The sequence below is a fragment of the Myotis yumanensis genome, unplaced genomic scaffold, assembly GCF_028538775.1.
Source record: "Myotis yumanensis isolate MYYU_CA2020_CCGP unplaced genomic scaffold, mMyoYum1.0.hap1 SCAF_4, whole genome shotgun sequence".
Classification (NCBI taxonomy): Eukaryota; Metazoa; Chordata; class Mammalia; order Chiroptera; family Vespertilionidae; genus Myotis; species Myotis yumanensis.
Window position 1 is genome coordinate 15,938,589 of NW_027223755.1, and position 25,029 is coordinate 15,963,617.

The window sequence follows — 25,029 nt, forward strand, 5'->3', positions numbered from 1 at the left end:
TTTTATTTTTATTTTTTAATATATTTTATTGATTTTTTACAGAGAGGAAAGGAGAGAGATAGAGAGTCAGAAACATCGATGAGAGAGAAACATTGATCAGCTGCCTCCTGCACATCTCCTACTGGGGATGTGCCCGAAACCCAGGTACATGCCCTTGACCGGAATCGAATCCGGGACCTTTCAGTCCGCAGGCTGACGCTCTATCCGCAGGCTGACGCTCTATCCGCTGAGCCAAACCGGTTTCGGCTGAATTTTATTTAAATAACAAAACCTATTTCAGGTGCTCCTAGTGAATTTTGCTTACACCTTGGCCAGGATATTGCCATATGGACATTCTTAACTGCTGGGGATTCTAGGAAAATAAGTATTTAACCTTTGACCTAGAGAGAAGGGAAAAGCAAGGCAAGGGAGACAGGAAGCGGAAGTGTGTGTTGTGGGAGCCAGCCAACAGTGTGTGAAATATAATAGTTATATGTATGAATTGTTGAACAATAAAGTGTTATCTTCAGAGGCTACCAAAGACTGTTCGCTACATGCATATTCACCAATATCACTTCTCCTCCTCAGTGTGGGTTGTTTGCTGGGCACAGTAGGCCAGCCAGGGACTACATGTCTCAGATTCCTTTGCATCCACATGTAGCCATTGAACTTGCTCTCACTAGTGGGTTGTGAGCAGATGTGATGTGGCATGACTTTTTCACTCACCCTTTATGTCTTCTGCCAGCTGTCTGTGCATGATGGAAGAAGCCTGGATCCCTGAATCACCGTGTGGAGAATAATCTCGGATGGATTAGTAACATGTACTTGGACTGTTTAATGACCCATAATTAAATTTCTATTGTATTAATACAGATTACTAAAATTTGGAGATTTATTTGTTATGAGCACTATCATTACTTTATCTAAAGCAATAACACATGATGATATCACCCCAGATTTTTCATTTGTTTTTTATTTCTGTTTTTCTTTGTTCAGTTCTTCCATTTTCTCTATAGAGATGTTTTTCTCATCACCCTCCCTATAATTAGCTGCAACTTTTCACAGTTTCTCAATATGTTGAGCAATATTCCTTATAATTCCTTGCTTCTAATTGGCTGTGTTCTAAGAATCCAGATAATTGTGTTAGGACTCTGAATGTTACAATATGCTGAGCTAAGCATATAAAGTTTATGATGCTAGTTTGGCCTATTGTAGGGTCTTCAGTGGCCCTCTGATATAGGATAGTTGCCTAATAAAGGAGCAGTGACAAAGTAATATGGAATTATATGTTCAATTTAGAATCAAGGTATAGTATAACATTTTGTCAGAGGGTGTGAATATTGTAATATTTTTAATTGGAGAAAGAGACAGAGTTTCAAGAGTCCTATATAAAATACCCATCCCATTAGGCTATCTATTTACTTATAATTATTAAAATATCTAAATTAAATATCTAAAATATCTAGCCACTCATCATTATGGATATGATGAAGATTCATGTTGCATAATAAAGGTTTTCTTGAAACCCAATGAAATTTCACAGATGCCAAAAATGTTTCACTCTTTATTAAATTAAACATATACTACCTCTGCTGAAAGCTGGGCTTAGTCCAAAATGAGGCTAGCATGCAATGGCCTGATACTGGTGGCAGAAAGTAGTGAAAAACATCATAGATTTTGCAAATAAGTCTTGGTCGAAATTTTGCTGTGCATCATTATAGGATTTACTTAGTTTTTCTGAGCCTCAGTATCCTTAGCCATAAAGTTGAGCCGAGAGCACTGCCTGATTAACTGAGACATGCAAAACACAATTTAAAACAGTACAGTGGCCATAATAAATTAAAATTAGCCCATGTTCTTTTTCTTCTCTAATGTTACAGATAATTAATAATATACTAAATGTTCTTAGGGGACAAAATAATCATTTATACCCTCATTTTCTATACAAATATTTGTGTGGTCAAGAATCTACCTTTATATTTTGATGATAAATCTATATTAATTAAAAACAGTATTTTCTCTTTTAATACCTTTTACTTATTTTTAAATATGCTTTTATTCATTTTGAGAGAGAGGAGGGGAGTGGGGAAAGAGAGGGATAGAAACATTGATGGGCTGCCTCCTGCATACCTCCTACTGGGGATTGGCCTCCTGCACACCCCCTACTGGGGATTGACCCAGGCGTGTGCCCTGACCCAGAATGGAACCAGTGACCTCTTGGTGCAAGGTGAGGATTTAAAAAACAAATAAAACATTTGTCTGATAATTTTAACATCCCTGCGTTCTTGATGCTGGCATCTGTTGATTGCCTTTTTCATTTGTTTGGTATCAGTCTGGCAGCGAGGGGGGGAGAGACACTTGCTTACTTCCTTCCTGCCAGGGGCAGGTGGGTGTGTAATCGGGTCAGCCTGAGCATGGGCCCTCACTTGCCCAGGATACCTTTATTTTAAACAGGAATAGTGCTTTTCTTTCTTTTTGCTCAACTATGCTTTTTTCCCCAAGCATTTATAGTAACTATGACAACATATACTTAATAATCAGAAGGATGTTATAAGTTAAGTTTATTCTTCTATTTTGTTTCAAACTAGAATGTCTTAAATGGGATTGTTATTATCTCCTTTTATGATAGGCAAAATATTTATAGACTTTAATTTCAAAGGGGATAAATGTAATTAGTCACCACAATTTACTTTTCATTATTAGCTTTGCTTTGATCTTAGAGACCCTGGAAGGAGACTCAACAACAGCAACAACAACAACAATAGCAACAAAGGAAACAGTGACTCCAAGATAAATAGCGGCCAGGTCAAGAGAGGTGGTGGAGATGGGAAGAGAGAACATAAGACTCTGAGTCCATTGGGCACTAACCAGCCTAGTGACTCTAGATATTTAAACTGGTTGAGCGTGTTTCTTCCCCTGTCAGTTTCCTAATTTGTAGACCTCAGACTTCGAGCATCAGGGAGATGCATACAAACAAGCAAGTTGTCAACTGCTACACACCAAATGTTAAGATGAGCTCCATTGTTCAACTACTTTATGGTGGGTGCGTCTCAATGCAACTTCCTTAAATGGCGATGGAAAATCTCAAGGATCAGGTGACCGGAAACCCACTTTGGATGAAGATAATGTAGACTCTGGCTCATTTCTAGATTGGGTTTATACTTTCAGGTGTAATCTAAAAACTTACTTAACTCTTCCACATTTTTGACATCCATATATACTTAGGGTCCAAGTCACAGGATTTTAATTGAACTCAACAGACATGGGAAGCACATATTGTAGGCCAGGCAGAGATTCTAGATATGAAAAGATGAATTACAATTCAGCCCTTAATCTCATTGCACTGGAACAATTGAAGTGTTACCAGTACAACAAAACTAATCCTGTCCTGTAAAACAGATAATTTTATGATTTTTTTCTTTCAATACATAATCTCTCCTGCACAAGAAATCAAGCTTTAAAATTTTTTATGCATGATGTTTAAGAAAGAAAACTGTACCAAATTAAGGAAATTACCCAAATAGAATCCGTAGGAAGTCAAATCACTAACAATCTCTGCATATGATTGTAAGTCTTTTAAGAAACAGGTAATTACAAAAATCTTGGTACTCCATGCAGCTATCATATGTGCTTATACAACATACAAGGTGTCCCCCAAAAATGTATACACACTTTAACAGCTGATAGCTTTTTGAAAATGAAATGTATTTTAATAAACACTACCTTTGTAAGCATTCAAAGAGTGTGTATACATTTTTTGGGACACCCTGTATATCTATATCTATATCAATATCTATCTATCTATCTATCTATCTATTTAATTTAATTCAAAACATCTAACACCTATAGGGAGAAACTGCTATGTGCTTGCCTCCCTCCACAGACATTTGCACTGGGAATGTCCTGGTCTTTACTTAGATGCAATGTTGTAAAATTCTAGGTATTTACATGGAAAGGAAATAAAACATTAAGAAGAATTTTCTTTTTCCATTTCAAGGAGGGAACACCAATGGGCCGTTTTAAGGCTCTAGAAGTGCCATATAAATCTCCAAGAAAAGGTAGTAATGTATTAAACAAAGGCTAACACCAACCACAAGATAATAATAATAATAAAAATCATAGAACCAGGGAGAAAATACACTTCCTGGCTTGGAAGCTCTTAAAAAGTTCTGAGCCAGGAAACCTCCCGCACAGGGGCGGGAATGGCTTTGGCTCCCCAGTGACTCCCTGCTAAGTTCCCCTCCAGTTTTCCCTCCTTCTGTCTTCCATTCTCCGCCTCAGTCCCAAACGTGAGAGGAGGATGCCAGCATAGATACCTGAGATTGCCAGGTACAATCAGACTCTGAGGCATGTTTGTTTTAAATGCCCCTGCACCTAAGATAAGCCATATTTGCAGGCAAAAGCCAAGGTATTTCAAACGACACCTGGAAGCTCATCTTACACCTTGAGGGCCAAGCCCGTAAAGGAACAATAGTGAATGCAGCCAAGAGCACGTTCCTTTGCTCAGAGTGGTTCGCGGGTGGCTGGGGCCCAGAGCCAGAACCCCAAAAAGGAGCGCTGCCCCTTTAAAAGGCCGCGCATCTCCGCTCCGGCCTTCCTCCCGGGGGCTCCAGCTGTGATTGACGCTGGGCGGCGAGAGGAGGCGCCTGGCGCTAACAAAAGTCCGGCCCGCGGGCGAGCTGCGCCGGGCCGCGAGTCTCTGCTGGGTCGGGGCACCCGCAACAAGTGGCCGCCGCGCCCGTCCCCGGGGAAGTCGTGGGCGTGCAAGGGCGCCGGGGAGAGGCGGTCGATCCGGGGAGCCCGGCCACCCGTGCGGCTCAGCGCCCACCGCAGGGGGATCGGGGCGGGCGAATGGGGACCCGGCGGCGGCGGCGCGGCGAGCCTCTGGGCGGCCCCAGGGCGCGGGCTCTCCGCGGCGTTGCGCCCGCCGGCCGCGATCGCGGATTCTAAGAGCGGCGGCTGCCCCTGGCCCCACCCGGAGCCATTGAGGGTGCCAGGAGGGGACCGAGCGCCCCCTCCCCTCGGAGTGCAGGGGTCGCTCCCAGCCGGACCTCGGCCCCGGAGCGTGGGGTATGCGCAGCTAACGGTCCCGTCGGACGGGCTTTCCTCGGGCGGAGCGCGCAGGCGGTGCGCCCCAGCTATGGAGTGTCCCGGGAGACGGCGGGCATGACGGCGGCAGGATGGGCGCGAACAATGGCAAACAGTACGGCAGTGAGGGTGAGTGGGCCGCCCGTCCTCACGCTCCCGGATCGCGCCCCCCTCCTTTCCCCTCGCCCTCGGGTCTGGGAAGGAAGGTTCTCGCCCGCGGCGGTGGCGCACACCCATTTGGCCCCCTGTCCCGGCCGTCACCTTCCCTTTGGCACTGAGTGCTCAGGCGCCCCGAGGATGCTTTCCCACCCGGGACGGGGGAAGGGGGGTGACCTTTTAAGCAACTTCCCAGGTTGCCTTAGGGACGGCTCAAGTGGCAATGCCGCGGTGTTTCCGAATGCCCGTGCCTCAACTTTCCCACCCTGGGAGTCTGGGATTTAGGATGATGGTTTGGCAGATGGTGGAGAAACGTTTTTCAAAGAAATCACGAAGTGAAAACTTTCTCAGGCCTTTGTGCTCCAGTCCGCTCTCCGGTAGCAGGAAAAAACTTCTGAAAAAAAGTAGTTAAGTTTCCATTCTCTGCTCACGGCCCCTGGGTGACAGCTTCGTGAAACTGACCACCTCTGGGCCCCCGCGAGGCGAGGAGTGGCGGGGGGCTTTGTCTGATTCTCTTCGGGCTCAAGACGGGCAAAGGACCATCTGTTCCATGGGGCTGGAAATTGCACAGAAATATTGCCTGTCAAGTGGGAACTTGGAGAAACTTTAAACTCCACCTCCTCCTAAAATGATGATGGATGTGTGGGCTGGCTTCCCCCTCGCCCCTCCTCCCTCTCCTCGCATAAAACTGTAGTGTTGTCACCCCATTGATTAACAGCATGCCCCCGATACGCACATGGCAAAGGCATTCCCATCGTTCAAAAGTTAGGAAGGTTGGTCTCTCGTGAACTTGGCTGGAGGGGCGTGGAAGAGCCAGGGTCGGTTTTATAGCCCGCCTCCAGAGGACGGGCGGTTGCAAACTGGGTTCAGAGCCTGCAGACGGTAGGAATGCAGAAAGGCTATTCAGCCTGTGGTGTTTGGGAAACTCCTATCATCCTACTCGAAACTTTGTGGATGTCGCCCCCCTTGTTTGTGGCCGTGTTTTTCTCGGTAGCTTTGTGAGATTCCAGCAGAAACCAATCAGAAACCCACGCCAAAACACCATATCCACAAGAGCCTTTTGTTTAAATCATTCTCTCCCCGATCATCATGTTTTTGAGTTCCACAGATATGTTGAAATACATAGATTTCCTTATTCTGGGCAGTTATGTGAGAGATTCTTTTTGGTGACAATTTCATTTTAAAAAAGTTAAAAGGTTGTCTTCTTAGATAGCACCTTTGAAAGTATGCCAGAAAAGATTATTGGAGAATCGTAGCCACTCCCCCAAACTTCTTGGAGTTCATGTTTTAAAAGCTTGTCGAAAAATGGAAGGTGAAGCCTTCTTATTCTGAGTTATTACAAAGCTTTAAGGGAGTGAAGTGTGTGCTTGTCAGTTCTGGGTGTGCATACATTATGCTACTTGAATACTATGGTGGGGGGAAGGACACCCTAAGAAGTATGCCGAGTTGCTGCTCTGGGTTCTTGAACAAAACCCCTGCACACTCCCCCTAATCCTCTGCAACTTGTCCGTATATCCCAGCGTTCTCGTATTGTACAGTGTGTGGTGTATGACGACTTCCTGTCTGAACAGCAGAGTTTTCAACCCTTGGGAGAGCAAAGGAGAGACAGAGAACTAATGTTCTCCAGCTGTTATCCGTAAATGCTACCTCTGCATTTTCACTTCAGCTGAAGTGAAATTTTACTGGGATCAGATTTAGGACGTTTTATAGGAAAAACCTCGGGCTCAGCTGATTCAAGGAGACCAATAGGAAGGGTGGGGAGGTTAACTGAATTTTGGCTGGAGAGGACATACTGTGTTTATTTGCATCAAATCTCTTCAAATGCATGGAGAGTCCTCTGTTAGGTGAGGCGGAACTAGAGATATAGAAGTAACAAGGATTTCAATCTTTTCTCCTCCAGTGACACCTGGCCTCTCCTAAACAGGGTTTTAACACAAGTGGGGTATGGTCAATTGTGTTCCGCTGTGTTAATGGAAGGTAAAGTCTACGCAGATAAGCCTTCTGGAATTTGATGTGTCAGTGCCATCTTTCTGTTCTAAAATGTAAAATCTCAGAGCAAGTGAAAGCAACCCCTAGACATGGTATCTCTGTTGTCATCGGAGGTAGAAGTAAGACAGTTTTAGTAGATTTAGTGCAATACAGGCATGGTGTATTTCAAACATAAAGGGGAAATAACCAATACATGCATATCCATAGAATGCATTGAGATCGCTCAACTCTAATACACTGATGTTTGTATGTACTTTAAAAATTTGCAATTTAAGCATATGTTTTACAGTTGACACCACCATGTAAATGGGAATCCCCATAAATTTTACAACAGTGTTGAGTTATTACAACATTTAAAACTTCAGCATTTCATTTGCAACCTACTTTCTCTTGTTCTGGGAAAACATCTTTTTTCATTAAAACAACAGAAAACCTATTCCCAGACTTACTTTAGCAGGTGAAATGGGGCAGAGATTCGCTGCTCGTTGTAATCCAGCGGCCTCCGCTCCACCGGGATGCTTGTCAGAAGTGTAGAATCTTGGGTTCCTCCTGGAACTACTGAATCATTTATCACGTGCACATTGGAGTTCGGGGAAGTTCCTGTGCAGAGCAGAGCATTGACTTGGGAGTCTGGAAATTTGATTCCAGCTTCAACTTAGCTACTGTGACCTTGCTCAGTTCCCCCAAATCATGGGGTCTTTCTTCTCTAGAGTGAGGAGAGAAATTCCTTTTGGCCTGATTTGTCATGATCTAATAATCCTTGAGCATGTAGTTATTCATTAGGGAGGAGATTAGCCTTATGGGGAGACATGTTATAATAAATAAGGAAGTTAAGACGATGATTGCTTCGAAATCAGTAAATGTCCCTCTTGCTTTTGTCATTCTGTTTTTCCTTCATCTCTGTCTTCCTCACTCATTGTTACCTCCTTTCTTAATCAGTTCTGAAACCCCTGCCAATCAATAATAAGTGTTTCCAAAGTGTTTTGTTTTCTTAAATACTTAGTGAACATTTAGGTTAATGATTTCATTTGTAACCTTTAGGTGGACTGGGATTTTGCTTGAGGAAAAACTTACCTTCCCATTTCTGATCATTAGCTTTCTAGAAACATAAGCAACTGTCTAAATGATGAGTATGTCCTGGTAAATTCTTTAACAGAGAGCTGTTTTTCCCCTCTTTATCTTTTTTCATAAAGTGTGAGTTTCAGCCCCTGTGTAGAAGTCCACAGAATGAGGTGTGGTGGGTGATTCAAAGCCATCAGAACCATTAGCTTTGACTCTAGTTCAGCCAAATAAACAAAACTCTCTGTTCAAGTAGGAAGAGAGGAGCTGCCTTCCCTGCCTTTTAAGGTTTCTGAGCCTTACCCTCACTTACTCATTGGTTCATTGTCATGTTTACTCTACTCCAGCAGGTCTGAGACAGTAGCACTTACACTCTTAACAGCTCCTTTGCAAAATCCTGTGTGTTATTGAATTGCAGCTGATGAGGCCACAGTGATGGGGTTTGACCCTTGGCAGCTCTGCTGCTCTATGAAGATCCTTGGGTCCTTTTTCCCAATCTCAGATCTGTGATGTCAGATATGAGGAGAGTCAGTTGCCTGAGCACATAAATCATCACAAATCCATCACGACTGTGAGGAAGATATCTTGAAATAATAATAACAATGGCAACTAACATTTATTAAAAGCTTACTATGGCCAAGCATGATCCTAAGTCCTTGACATGCATTGACTCATGTAAGCCTCATGTGGATCCTATGGGAAGGCACTCCTGAGGTCCCTAGTTTATGGATGAGGAAACACAGCTGCAGAGAGGATGGTCATTTCCCAGGCCCTCCAGCTAGTGTAGGTGGAATTGGGACTCAGGGCCATGTCATTCTAAGCCCAGAGTCCTTTATTCATTCATTCAACTAATGCATGTTGATTTATTTCCTACTCTGTGCCAGGAACTCTTCTAGATTCTTGGGATATATCATTAAATAGATAAAGATCCAGTCCCGTCAATCTTATCTTCGTGTGTGTGTGTGTGTGTGTGTGTGTGTGTGTGTGTGTAGGGAGGGAAAATGGAATGATTAACATGCGTACACACCCATAGGATAATTCAGTAAATCTTGCAATGCATTCTAAGTAGCTAAATTTTCTAAATAAAGAAAATTATCAGATTAAGATTATTCAAAGTTGGGAGGAAGAAGGTGTTGAAATTTTTATTAGATAGATCACCACGGTGGGCCTTATTGAAAACTTGGTATGTAGACCAAGACATAAAAGAAGTGAAGGGCTGACCTTTGAGGATTCGTGGAGCATGTTGACTGTTACTTTGAGCCACTGTGTTATACCGAGGTGAATACTCTATGCTGGCGAGCATAAATCATCTTTTTATACAAGGGTAGTGTCATCAGTCTTCCATAGTCAGCTGCTATGGAACAAAATCAGTCTGGCCAGTGGGCATAATTTTTTGCCTAGAACATTCGCAAATATGTTTTATCCAATTCTGAGACATTTTGTGACTGTTTTTTGGGGGAGGGTCAGGGAGGCTTAGGGCATGCTCTTCTTGCTATGAAAGGTGGATGTTGCTTGATTTATTGGCTATATAAGGATACCTTCAAAGGTTTGTTAATTCTTAGCTAGAAGTATGTCTTTGTCTTTTGTTTCCAGTAAATAAATTTATTCTGATAAAAATCAGAAGATAAGCCATATTGATTCCACTGTTCGGTTCAAGTCATAGCGTTAGCACAGCTAACAATACCATCTTTGATCTGACAATGAGAAGATATTTTCAGAGATTTGGGGGATCCTTTTACATGTTTAGAATAAGAAAAAGAAAAGAGAGGCAACTTTTGTCCCCTTGGGAATTAACTCACAAAAACTTGGTTTTAACTCCTTCTTCCCTTTGAAACAGAGTGAACTCTGGCTTGATTTTGAATAATTAATAATCACTCTTTAAATTGAATTTATTGAATTGGCACTGGTTAACAAAATTATACAGGTTTTAGGGACACAATTCTCGAACCCATCATCTATACACTGTATCGAATGTTCACCACCCCAAGTCAAGTCTCCATCCATCATCGTTTATTCCCCCATACTCTCCTCCACCTCCTCCATTCTCCCACAATCACCACTCTGTTGTCTCGGTCCATGAGTTCTTTCTCTTTTGCTCAATCCTTCCACCCTTGCCACTCAGCACCCTTTCCCATCCAGTAGCCCCTCCCCACAGCTGTCAGCCTGCTCTCTATCTATGAGTCTGTCTCTGTTTTGCTTGGTAGTTCAGTTTGTTCATTGGATTCCACATATGAGTGAAATCATATGATACTTGCCTTTCTCTGACTGGCTTATTTCACTAAGCATAATGCTCTCCCATTCCATTCATGCTGTCACAAAAGGTAAAAAAATTTCCTTTTTTATGGCCAAGTAACATTCCTTTGTGTAAATGGTACACGGCTTTTTTATCCTCTCATCTACTGATTTGCCCTTACCTATTTGGTATCTTGAAAGCTGCTTAAACAACTTTGCTTGAATCTTTGATTGGTGGAACTTTGTAGATATCATGCATCTTAAGATGGCATTAGGGATGTATTAAAATACACGACAGCATCTTGAATAAACTGTACAGTGAATAAATTCTCTGAATCATGAAGAAGGGAATAAATGGAGTTTAAAAATGTAATACATTAAAAATAATACTTGAAGAGCTGTCTTGAGGAAAATTAAATTTCGGAGTGCTGAGCAAAGACCAATGTAAGTTACTAGAAGGTAGATTTGGCTCAGTCTGAGGAGGAACTAATGATGAGAGCTGTCCCCATCTGAGATAGGCTCCCTAATAAGGCAGTGAGTCTCCTTACATGGGAAGGCAGGAATCACAGTAAAGGATGTTGTGCCAGAGATTTTCTGCATTGGGTATGGCTGGGTTCTACCGTAGAACCTTACACCAAGTTTCCTAGCAAACACTCTGTCATGTGTGACTGTGTTAATGTTTGATAAAGTGGTATTGTTTCGTTCTAAGTCATATGGCTGCTTTTTCTCCCTCAAATATATCTCTCGCATTTTAATTGTTAAAAGTACCCCCTTAACCAACTTTCTTGGTTTAATTCATTCTCTCCCTTCTTTTACATATTTACATCTATCTTGAGATATTTAGGTATTAACTGGAAAGTCCACTGATTTTATTTATTTCCTTGCTTTCTGCAGGACATAACCTCCTGCACCCAAAATTGAGTTTGATAAATGACTTCTATTTTCAGTGCAGGAATGGATGCAGGCTCTACCTATAGCATTGCTATTACTTGTATTGTTACCCTAAAACAAGTAGACCTACTAAATTAATTGTGCTTACATTCCATGTCTTGAATAAATGCTTTGACTTTGTATGTAAGACTTTTAATTGGCATTATTGGTTAGTGCTATTTGAGTAGAAGCTAAAAATGGAAAAGAGACACACAGCATGATACACTTTTGCTCAGCACATGTCCCTGAGCGGCACATGGTGATAAAGTCAGTATCAGCTGAACTTTCCCAGAATGTAGCTATAGTTTTTGTTCTGTTTATAGAAGTGTAGAGGACTTCCTCCATTCGCTCACTTCAGTAATATCTAAATAGAATAAGACTTGCTCTAAACATTTAGTGTCTAACTGAGAAGCTGGGCAGGATGGCCAGTGATTCAGAACAAGAAGGTAGGTGCTCACTCACAGGAGGAGCCCGCTTCAGCCATGTGCTAAGTGTGGCTGTAAGTGATATGGGGGAAGTATATGGAAGAATAGAACTACCGTCTAAATAACGACAGCTCTGGACAGTGTCTGCAATTCCCAGAATACCTGAAGGATGCCCGTGAGTTCTAAACCAAAACCATAACAAAGCAGGTAAATTGGAAGAGGAGGAGCTTCTACCTTTGGGGAAAACGAAACATTTTGTTAAGAGACTCCTTCTCATTGTTCCCTCAGATCTTCATGTTCTGTTTTCCATGTTTACTTCATGAAAAGTGATTCCTGTGGGTTCTGTAAGTGAGGACCTTGGAAAGCCTCAAGGAGGGGCAGAAATACCTGGGCTCTTCCACGCTTGCAACACTGCACCAAGGAGAATGGAGGCCTCTGGGCAAATACTTTCAACACGTGCTAGTTAATACCCCAGAGACTCTAGCTTTCACATTTAGGACATGAATACTCATTAGCCATCTCTGAATTTTCCTCGCTAATGAAATATAGACACGTGGTCAACATTCTCCCCATTCCATCGTCAAAGAGGTGGAGACTGTGTCTGAAAATCTTCACTAGGTTTGTGCACTAGGTGTGCTCATTCTATCAATTCCTATTTAAATTCTAACCCTCCAACGAAATGAAAAACAGTTGTTCACACTGTGTGAACTTGTAGTTGTAACTTTAGAAGCCCTGCGCAATGTGTAGAAATGTTATTAAAATATTTTTTTGTTTGCTACCCTTTCTGTGGTAAATTCCTTTGCTGCATTTCCCCCCTGGGCAGATATAGCAGTGGAAAGAGAAAATGTCTAGAGAAAAATGTTAGCACTTTTTCTTATGCTTGTGGACTTACCTTCTGACTTTAAGGAACCCATTTTTGGCCTGGTGAAGTCAGGAAAAGCTACTGATAGGTGCAGTTGAACCCTTTGACCCATTTGAGAACTTGAGTCAAATTGTGGGTCATCTGAGTTCAATCTAAGACTCGGCCAGGTCTTACCTGTTCCAACTGTCAGAGGTAGTTCAGACCTCAGGAAGAAGAATAGGCCTGCGACTAAGGATGCAGTGGGTGGAAGACCAGAAGAACAAAGGAGGGAAGAAGAGGACCAATCCAATGCATGGGAATTAGGGCATTGATTGCCTTCAAATATAAAGAGCAGACTCAATGTTGTACTCACTTCTCTTTTCTTAAAACTATCTTAACTCTCAGAACAAAAATAATTAATAATAGATATTTGGTTGGCATGGTTATTGCCAATTTTATTACATTTTTGATCATTTTAGTAATAGTTAATAATTAGTGAGCACTTACTAGGTGCCCCTTCCCCCTCTGAGCACGTTACACACATGTGTAGTTCATGGCAGCCAGGGAAGTGGGCTCTGATGTCCCCATTTTAAAGATTTCAGCACAGCCCAGCCAGGTGTGGCTCAGTGGTTCAGTGTTGACCCCAGAATCAAGAGGCCACGAGTTCGATTTCCAGTCAGGGCATATCGCCGGGTTTTGGGCTCGATCCCCAGTAGGGGGCATGCAGGAGGCAGCCGATCAATGATTCTCTCTCATCATTGATGTTTCTATCTCTGTCTCCCTCTCCCTTCCTCTCTGAAATCAATAAAAATATATATATATTTTAAAAAAGATGTCAGCACAGAAGCATAGAGGCAGGCTAACCCCTGCCCAGGGTACACAGCTGGTGAGTGGCCCAGTCATGCCTAAAATACCCATGACTGTGCTGGAGTCTACACCCCTTCCTACTGTGCCCATGACCCCTCTACCTTGTCATTGCTGCTGCAGCCAACATTTTCCCCAGTCTTTGTTTTGTTTGTGTGCTGTGGTACGTTTATACAATGGAATACTACACGGCTATAGAAAAGAAGGACTCTTACCTTCTGTGACAGAATAGATGGACCTGGAGATTATTATGCTAGGCAAAATAAGCCAGACAGAGGAAGACAGAGATCTTATGATCTCACATGTGGAATCTAATGAACAAAATAAGCTGATGAACAAAATAGAATCAGAGGCATGCATACATGGAACAGACTGCCAGAGATAGGGGGAACTGGATGAAAGAGGGTGAAGAGATTTGTCAAAGAATATATATGCATAGTCCCTGGACACAGATAACTATGGTGAAGGCCAGAGGGGGAATCGGGGGCTGGGTGGAGGTGGGAAAGGGGGAAGGAATGAGGACATCTGTAATAGTGTCAACAACAACAACAAAACTATGGATTTGAGACAGCCATTAATATGGGGAATTATTCCAATATCTACTTGAAAATTTGCCCTTTTGCCAGCCCCTGGGAGACTCCTTCATGGATTTGTCCATGAAATTGCTTTAGAAACTATAAAGCATTTCAGAAATTAATCTCATTTACCATCACAGGGACTTTGGGAAGGGTGTCCGTCATTATCCCCAGTTTAAAGGTGGGGAAACTGAGGCCTTTGAAGATTAAATGACTTGCCTTAATTTGATAGTGAACATTAGATGAGGTCATTGTGATTCTAAATTTAGTACACTTTCCATGATACCATCACTCTTCTTTAAGTGCTATAAGAAAATAAGAATATAATTATGCTAGAGGATTATCACCAGGTATTCTTGAGTATTTTAAGTTTCTTACATCCAAGGATGAAAGTGGGACTCTGTAATCATATGTCCTTTAATAGCTTTTGTGTCTCTACTAGAAGTAGAGAAGCCTGGCTCCCTATTGGTCATCTCAGGCCACAGAATTGTGCCCTGGCTCAGGGGAGCAGCCACACAGTGATAAAATTATTATAATGAGACTGCAGAGTGAATTATTGTTAGATAAATGTTCATGACAAAATGACATTGTTCATTAAAGTCCACTTGCTGGTCAATAAAACTCAGCTGGGGCTTTAGGGGCATTTTTTGTCCTCTGAAAACCTCCACTGGTGATAATGTAATTATTTTACTGCCGGGAAGATCAGAGGATCAGCTCTGAAATTGGGGACCCTCAGCATCACAGGAGTCTTGATTCTCTTTGATACTCTACTCTTGTGCCATTTGCTATTGAATAACCACATTTCTTAGAGGGATTTAGAACAGTCTAGGTTCTGGGGCAAGCCATTTAGGATGAGTTGATATCAAAAGTCATTGAGGTTCTATCATGGTTGTGATAGAAATTCATCCTGTTCATTTAGTCTTTAATTGCTTTACTTTCAATTCTCTGTCTTCTAGTTAAATTTCTAATATTTTAAAATTTATTTTCTGTTCCTTTGTATTTATTCATTGCTCATCCTACCACATGCTCACCATGATGTGAATATTACCCTGCTCTCATAGTAGGTCCTCAATATATTTTTTTTGTTAGACAGTCACATGAAGATGAATCTCAAGCCATGATCTTTATTGGATCTAAAAAAAAAGCTTATGAAAACCCTATCAGGTTTTCAGTGAACTTTTCTTAGACTTTGATATTTTACTCTTAAAAAATTTTTTTCTCTGGACATGTTTTCTTCTGAGGATATTCTAACTTGGACTGTTATTTTTAACATTGTGGTTCCACCTTCTTATGGACGAAAATAGTTTAATTTGTATACTTAAGGTAAAAATGTACTTTTAGCATTGCTGAAGACTTTTCAGCTTCACTGATTTACGGTATTGTGACAACTATTTTCAGTGATTAGCGTTGAGTAGGATGCTACTGTATATTTTTTATCGAAAATCACATTGTTCAGTAATATTTGTTTAACTGATTAGAAATTGGGTTTATATATCAATTTAAGTAAATCATTAATCTAGAACTCAATTTAAAAATTTGAACTTTAAGTAATCATTCCTTTGTTTCTGTGTTCTCTTTCTGGAATAAAAGGTCATAGGATTATGAATCTTTTAAAATTCATACAGGGTGTCCCAAAAAATGTTTACACACTTTGAATAATAATTAATTCAAATAGGTTAAATCTGAAAAGAAGGAAACATCAATTGAGCTATCAGCTGTTAAAATGTATATACATTTTTTTGGGACACCCTGTATATTGAACTACTTTTATCACATCTCTGTTTTAATCTTTTTTGTTATATAAAACTAGTGGCCTGGTGCACAAAATTTGTGCATGGGGGAGGGGGGTGTTCCTCAGCCTGGCCTGCACCCTCTCCAATCTGGGACCCCTCGAAGGATGTCCTACCGCCGGTTTACAGGAATTGGGCCTAAACTGGCAGTTCGACATCCTACTCGCAATTCGGGACTGCTGGCTCCTAACCACTCACCTGCCTGCCTGCCTAATTTCCCCTAACCACTCTGCCTGCTGGCCTGCTCGCCCCCACCTCCCCTCCCCACTGGCCTGCTTGTCCCCAACTGCCCTCCCCCCCCCCCGCTGTCTTGATCACCTCCAACTGACCCCACTGATGGCCTGCTTACCCCCAACGGCCCCACTCCCCACCAGCCTGATCACCCACAACTGCCCTCCCCTCTTGGCCTCTAACTGCCTCTACCTCGGCCCCGCCACCATGGCTTTGTCCAGAAGAACATCCAGAAGGACTCCTGGAAGGTCTTCCAGTCTAATTAGCATATTACCCTTTTATTAGTATAGATAGAGGCCTGGTGCATGGGTGGGGGTCAGCTGGTTTGCCCTGAAGGGTGTCCCGGATCAGGGTGGAGGTTCCCTTGAGGCGTGGGGCGGCCTGTGCGAAGGGGCCTGTGGTGGTTTGCAGGCTGGCCGGCCACGCCCCCATGGGGTGAGGATCCCTGCTGGGGGGACGTGGCCAGCCTGGGTGAGGGGCTGATGGCTGTTTGCAGGCTGGCCATGGCCCCGGGCAACCCAGGCTCCCAGATCCTCCTTGAGCGGAGGCCCTGGTGCTGGAAGCAGGTATCTGGGATTTATTTATCTTCTATAATTGAAACTTTGTAGCCTTGAGCGTAGCCCAGGGCTGGCCAGGGCAGGCAGGTTGCCTCCATCGCCAGGGACAACCCAAGCCTCCTGTTCACTCCAGCTCTGTGGCTGCCACCATCTTGTTGGGTTTATTTGCATACTCAATCCTGATTGGCTTGTTGGTGTGGCTTGTGGGCATGGCTTGTGAGTGTAGCGGAGGTATGGTCAATTTGCATGTTCTCTTTTATTAGATAAGACTAGTGCCCCAGTGCATAGATTCATGCACATTGAAAGGAAATTAATTAGAAAATGGCCAGCAGGGTGGGACTGGGCGAGATGGGCTGGACATGCCCTGGAGCCAACCTCCCGTGGTCCCTCCCCAGCTGGCTGCACCTGGGGCTGTGCCACAGTTTGAAGGGTGTCTGCGGAGTGAGCGGTGTCCCTCTGGCAGGTGGGGTCCCTCAGCCTGGCCTGCGGGGATTGGGCCAAAACTGGCTCTTAGACATCCCCTGAGGGGTCCCAGAATGCAAGAGGGCAGTTCTTGAGGGCAGTTCTTGGGTGCCGCACCCCAGAATCGGGCTCCCTCCTCTCTGGTTCCAGGGTGCGTCACTGGAGAACCGCTGCTGCTGTTAAGTCACCGCAGCTTGGCAGCTCCTGCATTGAGTGTCTGCCCCCTGGTGGTCAGTGTGTGTCATAGCTACTGGTCAGAGTGTCTGCTCCCTGGTGGTCGTTGCACGTCATAGCTACCAGTCGGACAGTCGGACAATTGCTTAACCTTTACATATATAGGTAATAAAAATTGTTTTGTTCATTATGTAGATTCCACATGTAAATGAGATCATATGATCTCTGTCTTCCTCTGTCTGGCTTAATTTGCTTAGCATAATAATCTCCAGGTCCATCCATGCTTTCACAAAAGGTAAGAATCCCTTCTTTTTTATAGCTGTGTAGTATTCCATTGTGTAAATGTACTACAGCTTTTATATCCATTCCTTTACTGATGGGATAAAATTATAATAATTTTATCACTGGGTGGCTGCTCCCCTGAGCCAGGGCAACTGCTGTCTCTGTGCAATCTGCTTTCTCCCTTGCCTTTCATATGTGTCTGGTGTGCTAGGAATGGTTTCCAGTAGAGCTCCTATCTCTGGCTTCCCACATAACTAAAATCAGAAGTGAAATAATCAAGTTGGAAAAAAAGAAAGACATTATTGAGCTGTAAGGTGTATGGACGTGTACACATATATAAGATTATATTTAACCAAACCTTTGCTATAAGTTAAAAAAAAGTCCAATGTTCCTCACATCCTTGTTTGTAAATGGAGAGAAATACATATTCTATAAGGATTTTAAATTCATTTAAAATTAAAGTATCATTTTTTTCTTTAATAACATGGTATCTGTTAGGGGAACAGTGTCAGACAAAGGGTTACCATAAGAATCAAGCAAAAGAAGAAGCACATAGTCCAAAACATGAGCTATTCAGAGCTGGAACTTGGGATAAAGGTGACTGAACTTTATGAACAAAGGACTTGAAATGGTTTTTAATTTTTTAAAATATATATTTTTTATTGATTTCAGAGAGAAGGGAGGAGAGATAGAAATGTCAATAATGAGAGAGAATTATCAATTGGCTGCCTCCTGCATGCCCCCCAATGGCAATCGAGGCCACAACCTGGGTATGTGCCCTGACCAGGAATGGAACCTCCACCTCCTGGTTCATAGGTTGATTCTCAACCACTGAGCCATAGCGACTGGGCTTGAAATGGTTCTTGACATGATATCCATCCACTTGGAACTGCATGTTTTACTTCATTTACCTGAATGTGTGTTCAGTTCAGATGAATAAATATTGTAGTATCTCATTGGTGGGAATTTTACTCTGCATGATACTAGGCCTGGTGGACATTTGTTTAAAGTGCTAGAGTATAAATTCAGATCTATAGGCCACATTCATATGCCAAGGATTAACAACTGCTGTGTTGGTTGGAAAGATTTATATAACCCCATTTGGACAATATTGTGTATACGACTATGAAAGTAAGTTTTAAGATGACATTTCTGTCCTGAACAGCTTATGGGCCACATCTTGTTTTGCATCTATTTTGCTTATTTAATTATATTTTAATAATATTCCCCATTTTCTGTCTCTCTGGAAAGACCTCTTCTGTTGATTACCCTGCTAGCTTGTTTTGAGAGACAATATTTCCTTGGGGAGTCTTTCTCCACTCCGAAAGCCATAACAACATGAACTGTGCAATAAGGAGCCAATTTCTTCCCCCAGGTTGTACTTCAAATAGTCATTTCTTTGATACATGCTAATAAGAACAGGAAAAGTCTAATTTTTAAATGCATTGGTTGGGGTTGCTTTACTTCCAATAAGGAAAATTGCCTCACCAGGGGAAACATGGATAATAAAGCTACAACTAACTGAATAATTATATTCAGTCTAATGTCAAAATCCCCAAGCTGTTGCCTGCAAATCCAATTCAATCTGGGGATTGCTGTGTGTCCACTGTTGTGTGTAGATTTGCATTTTCTGTTTCTGCTGGTCATCTCTTCATGCTTAATGAAGCTGCATTTCAAATGCTACTGGATATTTTTGATATGTGTGGGGTTCCCTCTCCCCCTGCCCCGCTCCCATCAGTGCTAATTGTAAGGCTTGAGGTAGGTAACAAAAGGACTTTGGAATTGTCCAAAAATGAAATATGGAATAGACTCATGGATATTTGAGTGGTGAAAGTGACCTCTGATCACCTTACAGAGAAAGAGATTGAAGCATAAAGAAACAAAACAACTTTGCCAACATCAAACAGATAGCACGGCTGTAGGATACCAAAATTGATTTTCTTAGTTCAGATGTTTCCTTTTAATCCATCTCTTCTTCACCATGCTTTTCTTTTTCTTACTTTCAGAATATTTGGGGTAAATGTAGCTGTATTATCTGTCCAGTTAGCCCCTCCAGCAATGATCCACTCACACCCCCAGCTTCATAGAGATTAGTCACTGATGGTTTACAGCCCAGAACCTCTCCAGAAATAACTCTTACTCAGGATAAGGGAGCAGCCCAAAGCCAATGACTATTTGAGGTGGGGTATAATTTGGGACCACTCTGAAGGACCACTGTTAGTCTAGAATTTCCCATGGAATTGGCTGAGTCCTTAATTACAAATGCATCACAGATCAACTGCTGTCTCTGTGCAATCTGCCTTCTTCCTTGCCTTTCATTTGTGTGATCCTGAGGGTACTTCCCTATAAACTGCCTGCACTTTATATCATCTCAGAGAGTGTTTACTGGGGAACGCAACATAAGACAATGAAGAGCTGGACTAGAATGCTATTTTGGCAGGGGTCAAGGGTAGGATGCCACTGCTGGGAAAATCATTTTCCTCTTGGGAATGCTGACTGTCCTTAAAAGGAAATATTCAGTGGAAAGTTAATAAACATGCACTGGTTTTCTGCTTGGGGACCTTGTTTATTCCTTTCATTGTATAGATTAGGAAATCAAGCCCTATGGGCTAAAGTGACTTGACCAATAGCATGTAGCTAGTTGGCAGAGGAGCAAAAACAAGCTTATAGTTCCCAGCTATTGCTATTGGTGCTGCTTTTGAAGAGCCATCTTGGAATTTGTTCAGTGCTGTTCTGCTGCTGTAACTCAGAATTGACTGCAGATGGGTCCAGAGACCATTTATCTGTCTGATCCATTTGTTCAACTCTAGCACTGAAATCAGACATCTCAATAATTCTTATGTGGTCCTGTTTTGCTGATTGTAGGTATTCATTTATCAGAATCTGGAGTTGGTATTGGGGGTTTAAAACTATAAGAAATTGTTCTTGAGTTAAGGGACCTAGTGGATGGAATATAATTAAGTACTAGAGTAGTCATAGGTGGCCAAGTAAGCATGTGATGGGAACACCAACCTGGCTGTGTGAGCTTTACTGGGGATGTTCACAAGGACTAATGATCTAAGATGAGCTTGAATTGAGTCTGGAAAGATGAGTAAGGGCTGAGAAGGAGGTAGAGGGAAAAACAGAAGGTCAGATAAGGAGGCAGGGGCTGGTGGGTTAGTTATAAAGGAGGAGAGGATAAGCCTCACACCTGGAGAGGTAGGCAAGGTTACATGGTCAAGAAAGCAGTGTGTAGGCAAGCGGATGGCAGGAGGGAGCCAGTGACACGTGTTTAGCAGGCAGCCTGGGAGAGATTTAGAGAGCTCCCTGGAGAGGTGTATGGATTGCTGTTTCTACTCATTAATATTACAACAGTCCTAGAGTACTTCCCTGATTGATAAATTTTGGAGAAATCGAGTCGACAACTCAACTCCATCCTGTTTTTCTCTTGGGAAGCAGCCGCCCTTGGGGAGAAGCTCCTCTGCCCAAGAGGAGACCAGCTTTGGTCTCATGCTGCCAACACTTGCATCAGTATTAGCAAGTGTTGTAAAACTACAACCTCTGAAATAAAAGTTCCTAGAAATAGAGGTGCCATTTTTCTTTCTATCTGCCATGGCTTCTTTATTATTTCCTCTTTTTTTTAACTTGGGTAAGAGAAGGGGATGCTATTCATTGAGCCCCATTGCGATCCCACCAGTAGTGCGGGGTGGGAGCAGCTGAGAGCAAGATGAAGGTGTGGGTTTCAGTGATGAAAAGAAGGTTGAAGGACTTGGTGACTAATTGGCTGAAGGGGATGAGTGGGATGGGAGATTAGGAAGACTCTTCCTTCTGGCTTGGGTGGTTGGGTGCCATGTTGACTCATATACCTTAACTTTCTGTGACCTGAGTTTCTACTGAGTTGGTTCTTGAGGCCAGGACAGTTACTTTGCCTTCTTATCTGTCCTTTCATCACCACCACCCAGGATCTGAGAGAATTTTTCAGGGACTGATTCCCTTGGGCATTTGTTCATCTAAATTGGTCATTCTTTTATTAATCCATGGAGCCAGCAGAGTTTTGTTAATCTCCTTCTATGTGTCAGCACCCTGATTGGCCTGCCCGTGAGATACAGGGATGAAGAAAATGTTAACTTGTATGCTAGGAACTCTGAGTCTGGTGAAAAAGCCAGAACAACATATAGTGGGAGATGGGGGAGAGGGTGCTGGCTAAGCAGTTCCGGAGCCAAACAGCCTGAGTTAGAATGTGGTCCTGCTACTTGCAAGACGGCTGGCCTCTTCAGGGCCCCAATTTTTAAGAGCCAAGTCGGTGTTTAACCTCAATGCTATTTCACACTATTTCTAAATTCTCCCGACTTGGCCCAGTAAACTAGTGGATTGGCTATCAATAAATTCTGCCAGAAACTTAGACAATTGTTTTTGGAATTCGTTTTTAAAACAGGAAATTCCTGTCTATAGCTGGGAGAAGTTGTCACATGAGCAGCCTAAGTTATGCTCTATTTCTTGCTCTTTTGGACCCTCCCTTCAGATCAGCACTTAATGCAGGGAAGTTAGAATATGGCTTATTTTTTTGTGAAGTTATCATTCTGGATTCCAATTGCATAAAGATCTCAAAAAGAGTCTGAGCTACCTTTTTTTTAGAGAGAAAGAGAGAGGGGAGGGAGGAAGAGGAGGGGGAGAGAGAGACACACACCAATTGGTTGTCTCCTGAAAGTCAGGGCATGGGAGGAATCTGCAACCCAGGTATGTGTCCTTGGTCAGGAATCGAAACCATGACCCTTCAGTCCCAGGACTGACACTCTAACTGCTGAGCCAAACCAGCCAGGGTTGAGCTATCCTTTTATTATGGCAAATCTGGACATTCCTAGGAAGTAGGGAAATACATGTTGGTGTGATTTTAAAGAAGGCCTGGTATAATAGGAGGGACACTCTGATTTGTAGTGTTCTATGCCATTTCATACAACAGTAGACTTTTTAATGATTCTAAAATCGGTGGAGAAAATGCCTTTGTTTCAAGAGTCCTCAATTCAATGTGAAGTACTACTCACATACAGAAATTGTCTGTGTGTGTGTGTGTGTGTGTGATGTATACGCATGTGTATAGTCAAGATCAAATGAGGTTCTATGTGCCAGATATTAGTACATTTATTTGCTATGCATTTAGTTTGTTTCCCAATGTCCAACACTACCAAAATTGAAGAAGACAGTTGAATAAGATAGGAGGTGGTACAAAAATAGTGATCAGGTTTCCCAAAGGATAATATTTGTAATATTTGAAATTACTATAATTTAATTAGGAACAAAATGCCTCAGTTTTAGCCTATAAGGTGTGTTTTTTTTTTCTATAACATGAGAGAAATGCAGTATCCTTCTGTAAAGAAATATAATTAAAATTCAAGTATTATTAGTTTCTTTAATAATATGGTATCTGTCCTATAAGAGGATGTGAAAGGCCCTTTGTGTATGTCAGAGAACCCTAAGTTTAAAGCTGGGTAGGACTCTAGAGATGACTTGGTCCAGATATCTTATTTTGGGGACTAACAGGAAACTGAGGTACCAGGTGCTTGAAAAGACTTGCTATGTAATGTCCCATATGAAGTACAACAGAGCATGTGGCCAGGAGCACAGACCTGGTGCCAGGCTTGCTGGGTCTCACACTGGCTCAGCCAATTCCTACTTGTGTGATCTTGTGCAAGTTACTTAACTAACCTGTCTGTGCACAATTTCTGCATCTGGGAAATAGAGTCAATAACAGTTCTTTCCACCAAGAGTTGTTGGGAGATGGATCGAATTAGTAGATTAAAAGTTATAGTGTGCAGTACATAACACAGCTGCTTACTGGCCTACTATAATCTGTGTTTCATTAAGTCTCAGATGGATTGAGGCTGCTGCTTTTTCCATCTCAGAATGTCTGAGTGGAAGATTTCACAAAATACACTACAATTTGCTTTTAAGATAATATTGATTATAAGATGGTGTTAAATGGGTGGTGAGGGGTGGAGTTTAGAATCAATTGAAAAAGATGCTATCATCATCATCATCATCATCATCATCATCATCATTTAGCTGGTCTACATCTCCTAGTTCAGTCCTTAGTTCATTATTCTATCTTGTACATCTGGGTAATGTTTATAAACTGTAGTTAATAAGTTAAACTTTCACTTTGGGCAATAAAGTTTTTAGCTGTTTATTCTGAGCACACGAAGTCTACTCCTCTGTGAGGATATAACGTAAAATTCTTATGACAGTTAAGTTTTATATGTCTAAGTCCTAAAAGACGGCTAAGTTGATGCCCCTAACTTCTATCTTCTTGGAGAAAGGGAGATAAAGACACGCCCAAATTCCCATGAAAGAATGAGCCTCCTTGCTCTGCTTGCCACCTAAGAGGGTGATAGAGCCACATATATTTTCTTTGATTTATTTTTGCTTTATAGTTGGATGGGTTAAATCTCTGAGCAATGATACATCTCTTTGTGCTGAGCAAAGATTCAGATTCAGTTGAAGCTTTTCATAGTAATTAGACAAAACTTTTTTCATTGCTATTAAAAATTCATCCAACAATGAAGGCTGGAGTATCCATTTGTTAAGATTACTAATAAATTCAGTCTGGGGTGAAAACCATGTAAATTGTATATGTGTGCTTGTAAATCTCCCACCAGAGTGGGCTTTTATGAATACATTTAGAGTTTTGGGCCAGACTTCTTCGTTTGATTTGTTCCTTCATTACTATTTTATTGTCTGTCCTCCTTCCCCACTCCCTCCTTGCCCTGTCTCTCATCCATGGTTTCCCCTTTTCTCTTGCCCTTACCCCTCCTGCCACCCGCCTCTTGCCCTAGAAAACCCCTCTTCCCCTTTATGCCTGTCTTTCTCCAAAGTTTCTATTTGACTGTTGTCTCTGGGCAGACTGCCCAGTTTGGTTTATTTGTTTCTCATAATTGTATTCAGTGCCTCAGTTACATGTTTTAGAGGGATGTTTGAAGTGTTATTTGTCTCCTTTATACCACAATATTTTCCTGGAGTTTTGTAGTATTTTAAAATATAGATGCAAATTTGACCTTTTCAACACGGGGTTGTACAAAATGAATACCCTAATGGATCAGAAGGCATTCCAGATATCCCTACATTAAGTTTTACTGTCCCAGGTCTCTCTGTAATGGAAGAAAGATAGTAACTTATTGCTTAGCTTGATTGTTGCTAACGGTTTTGCATTTATCTCTTCGACAGAAATAATCTGCTGAGTTTAGTTTTATGGAAGATAAATGCATTGATGATAGTGTAAAAATCCCAGGTGTCCTTCCTGTTGAAATATAAGCTAGTGTCAGCTTTAAAATGATGGCACAACCTTAAACACATCATACTTAAGTCTTAGCTCAAAGTCTATTTCTACTTTGAGAAATTGTGATTTGGGGCCCTCTATTACTC

At 42.1% G+C, this 25,029-nt stretch overlaps 1 protein-coding gene across 1 annotated transcript in view; it reads left to right on the top strand.

Moving 5' to 3' along the window:
- The first annotated feature begins 5,050 nt into the window (after nt 1-5,050).
- Nucleotides 5,051-25,029, top strand: part of FBXL7 (F-box and leucine rich repeat protein 7) — a 316,093-nt gene continuing 296,114 nt past the window's right edge. The window contains exon 1 of the mRNA XM_070411427.1: nt 5,051-5,196. Coding sequence (XP_070267528.1) covers nt 5,160-5,196 — 37 coding nt within the window. The 5' untranslated portion in view covers nt 5,051-5,159. The remainder of the gene's footprint in view (nt 5,197-25,029) is intronic.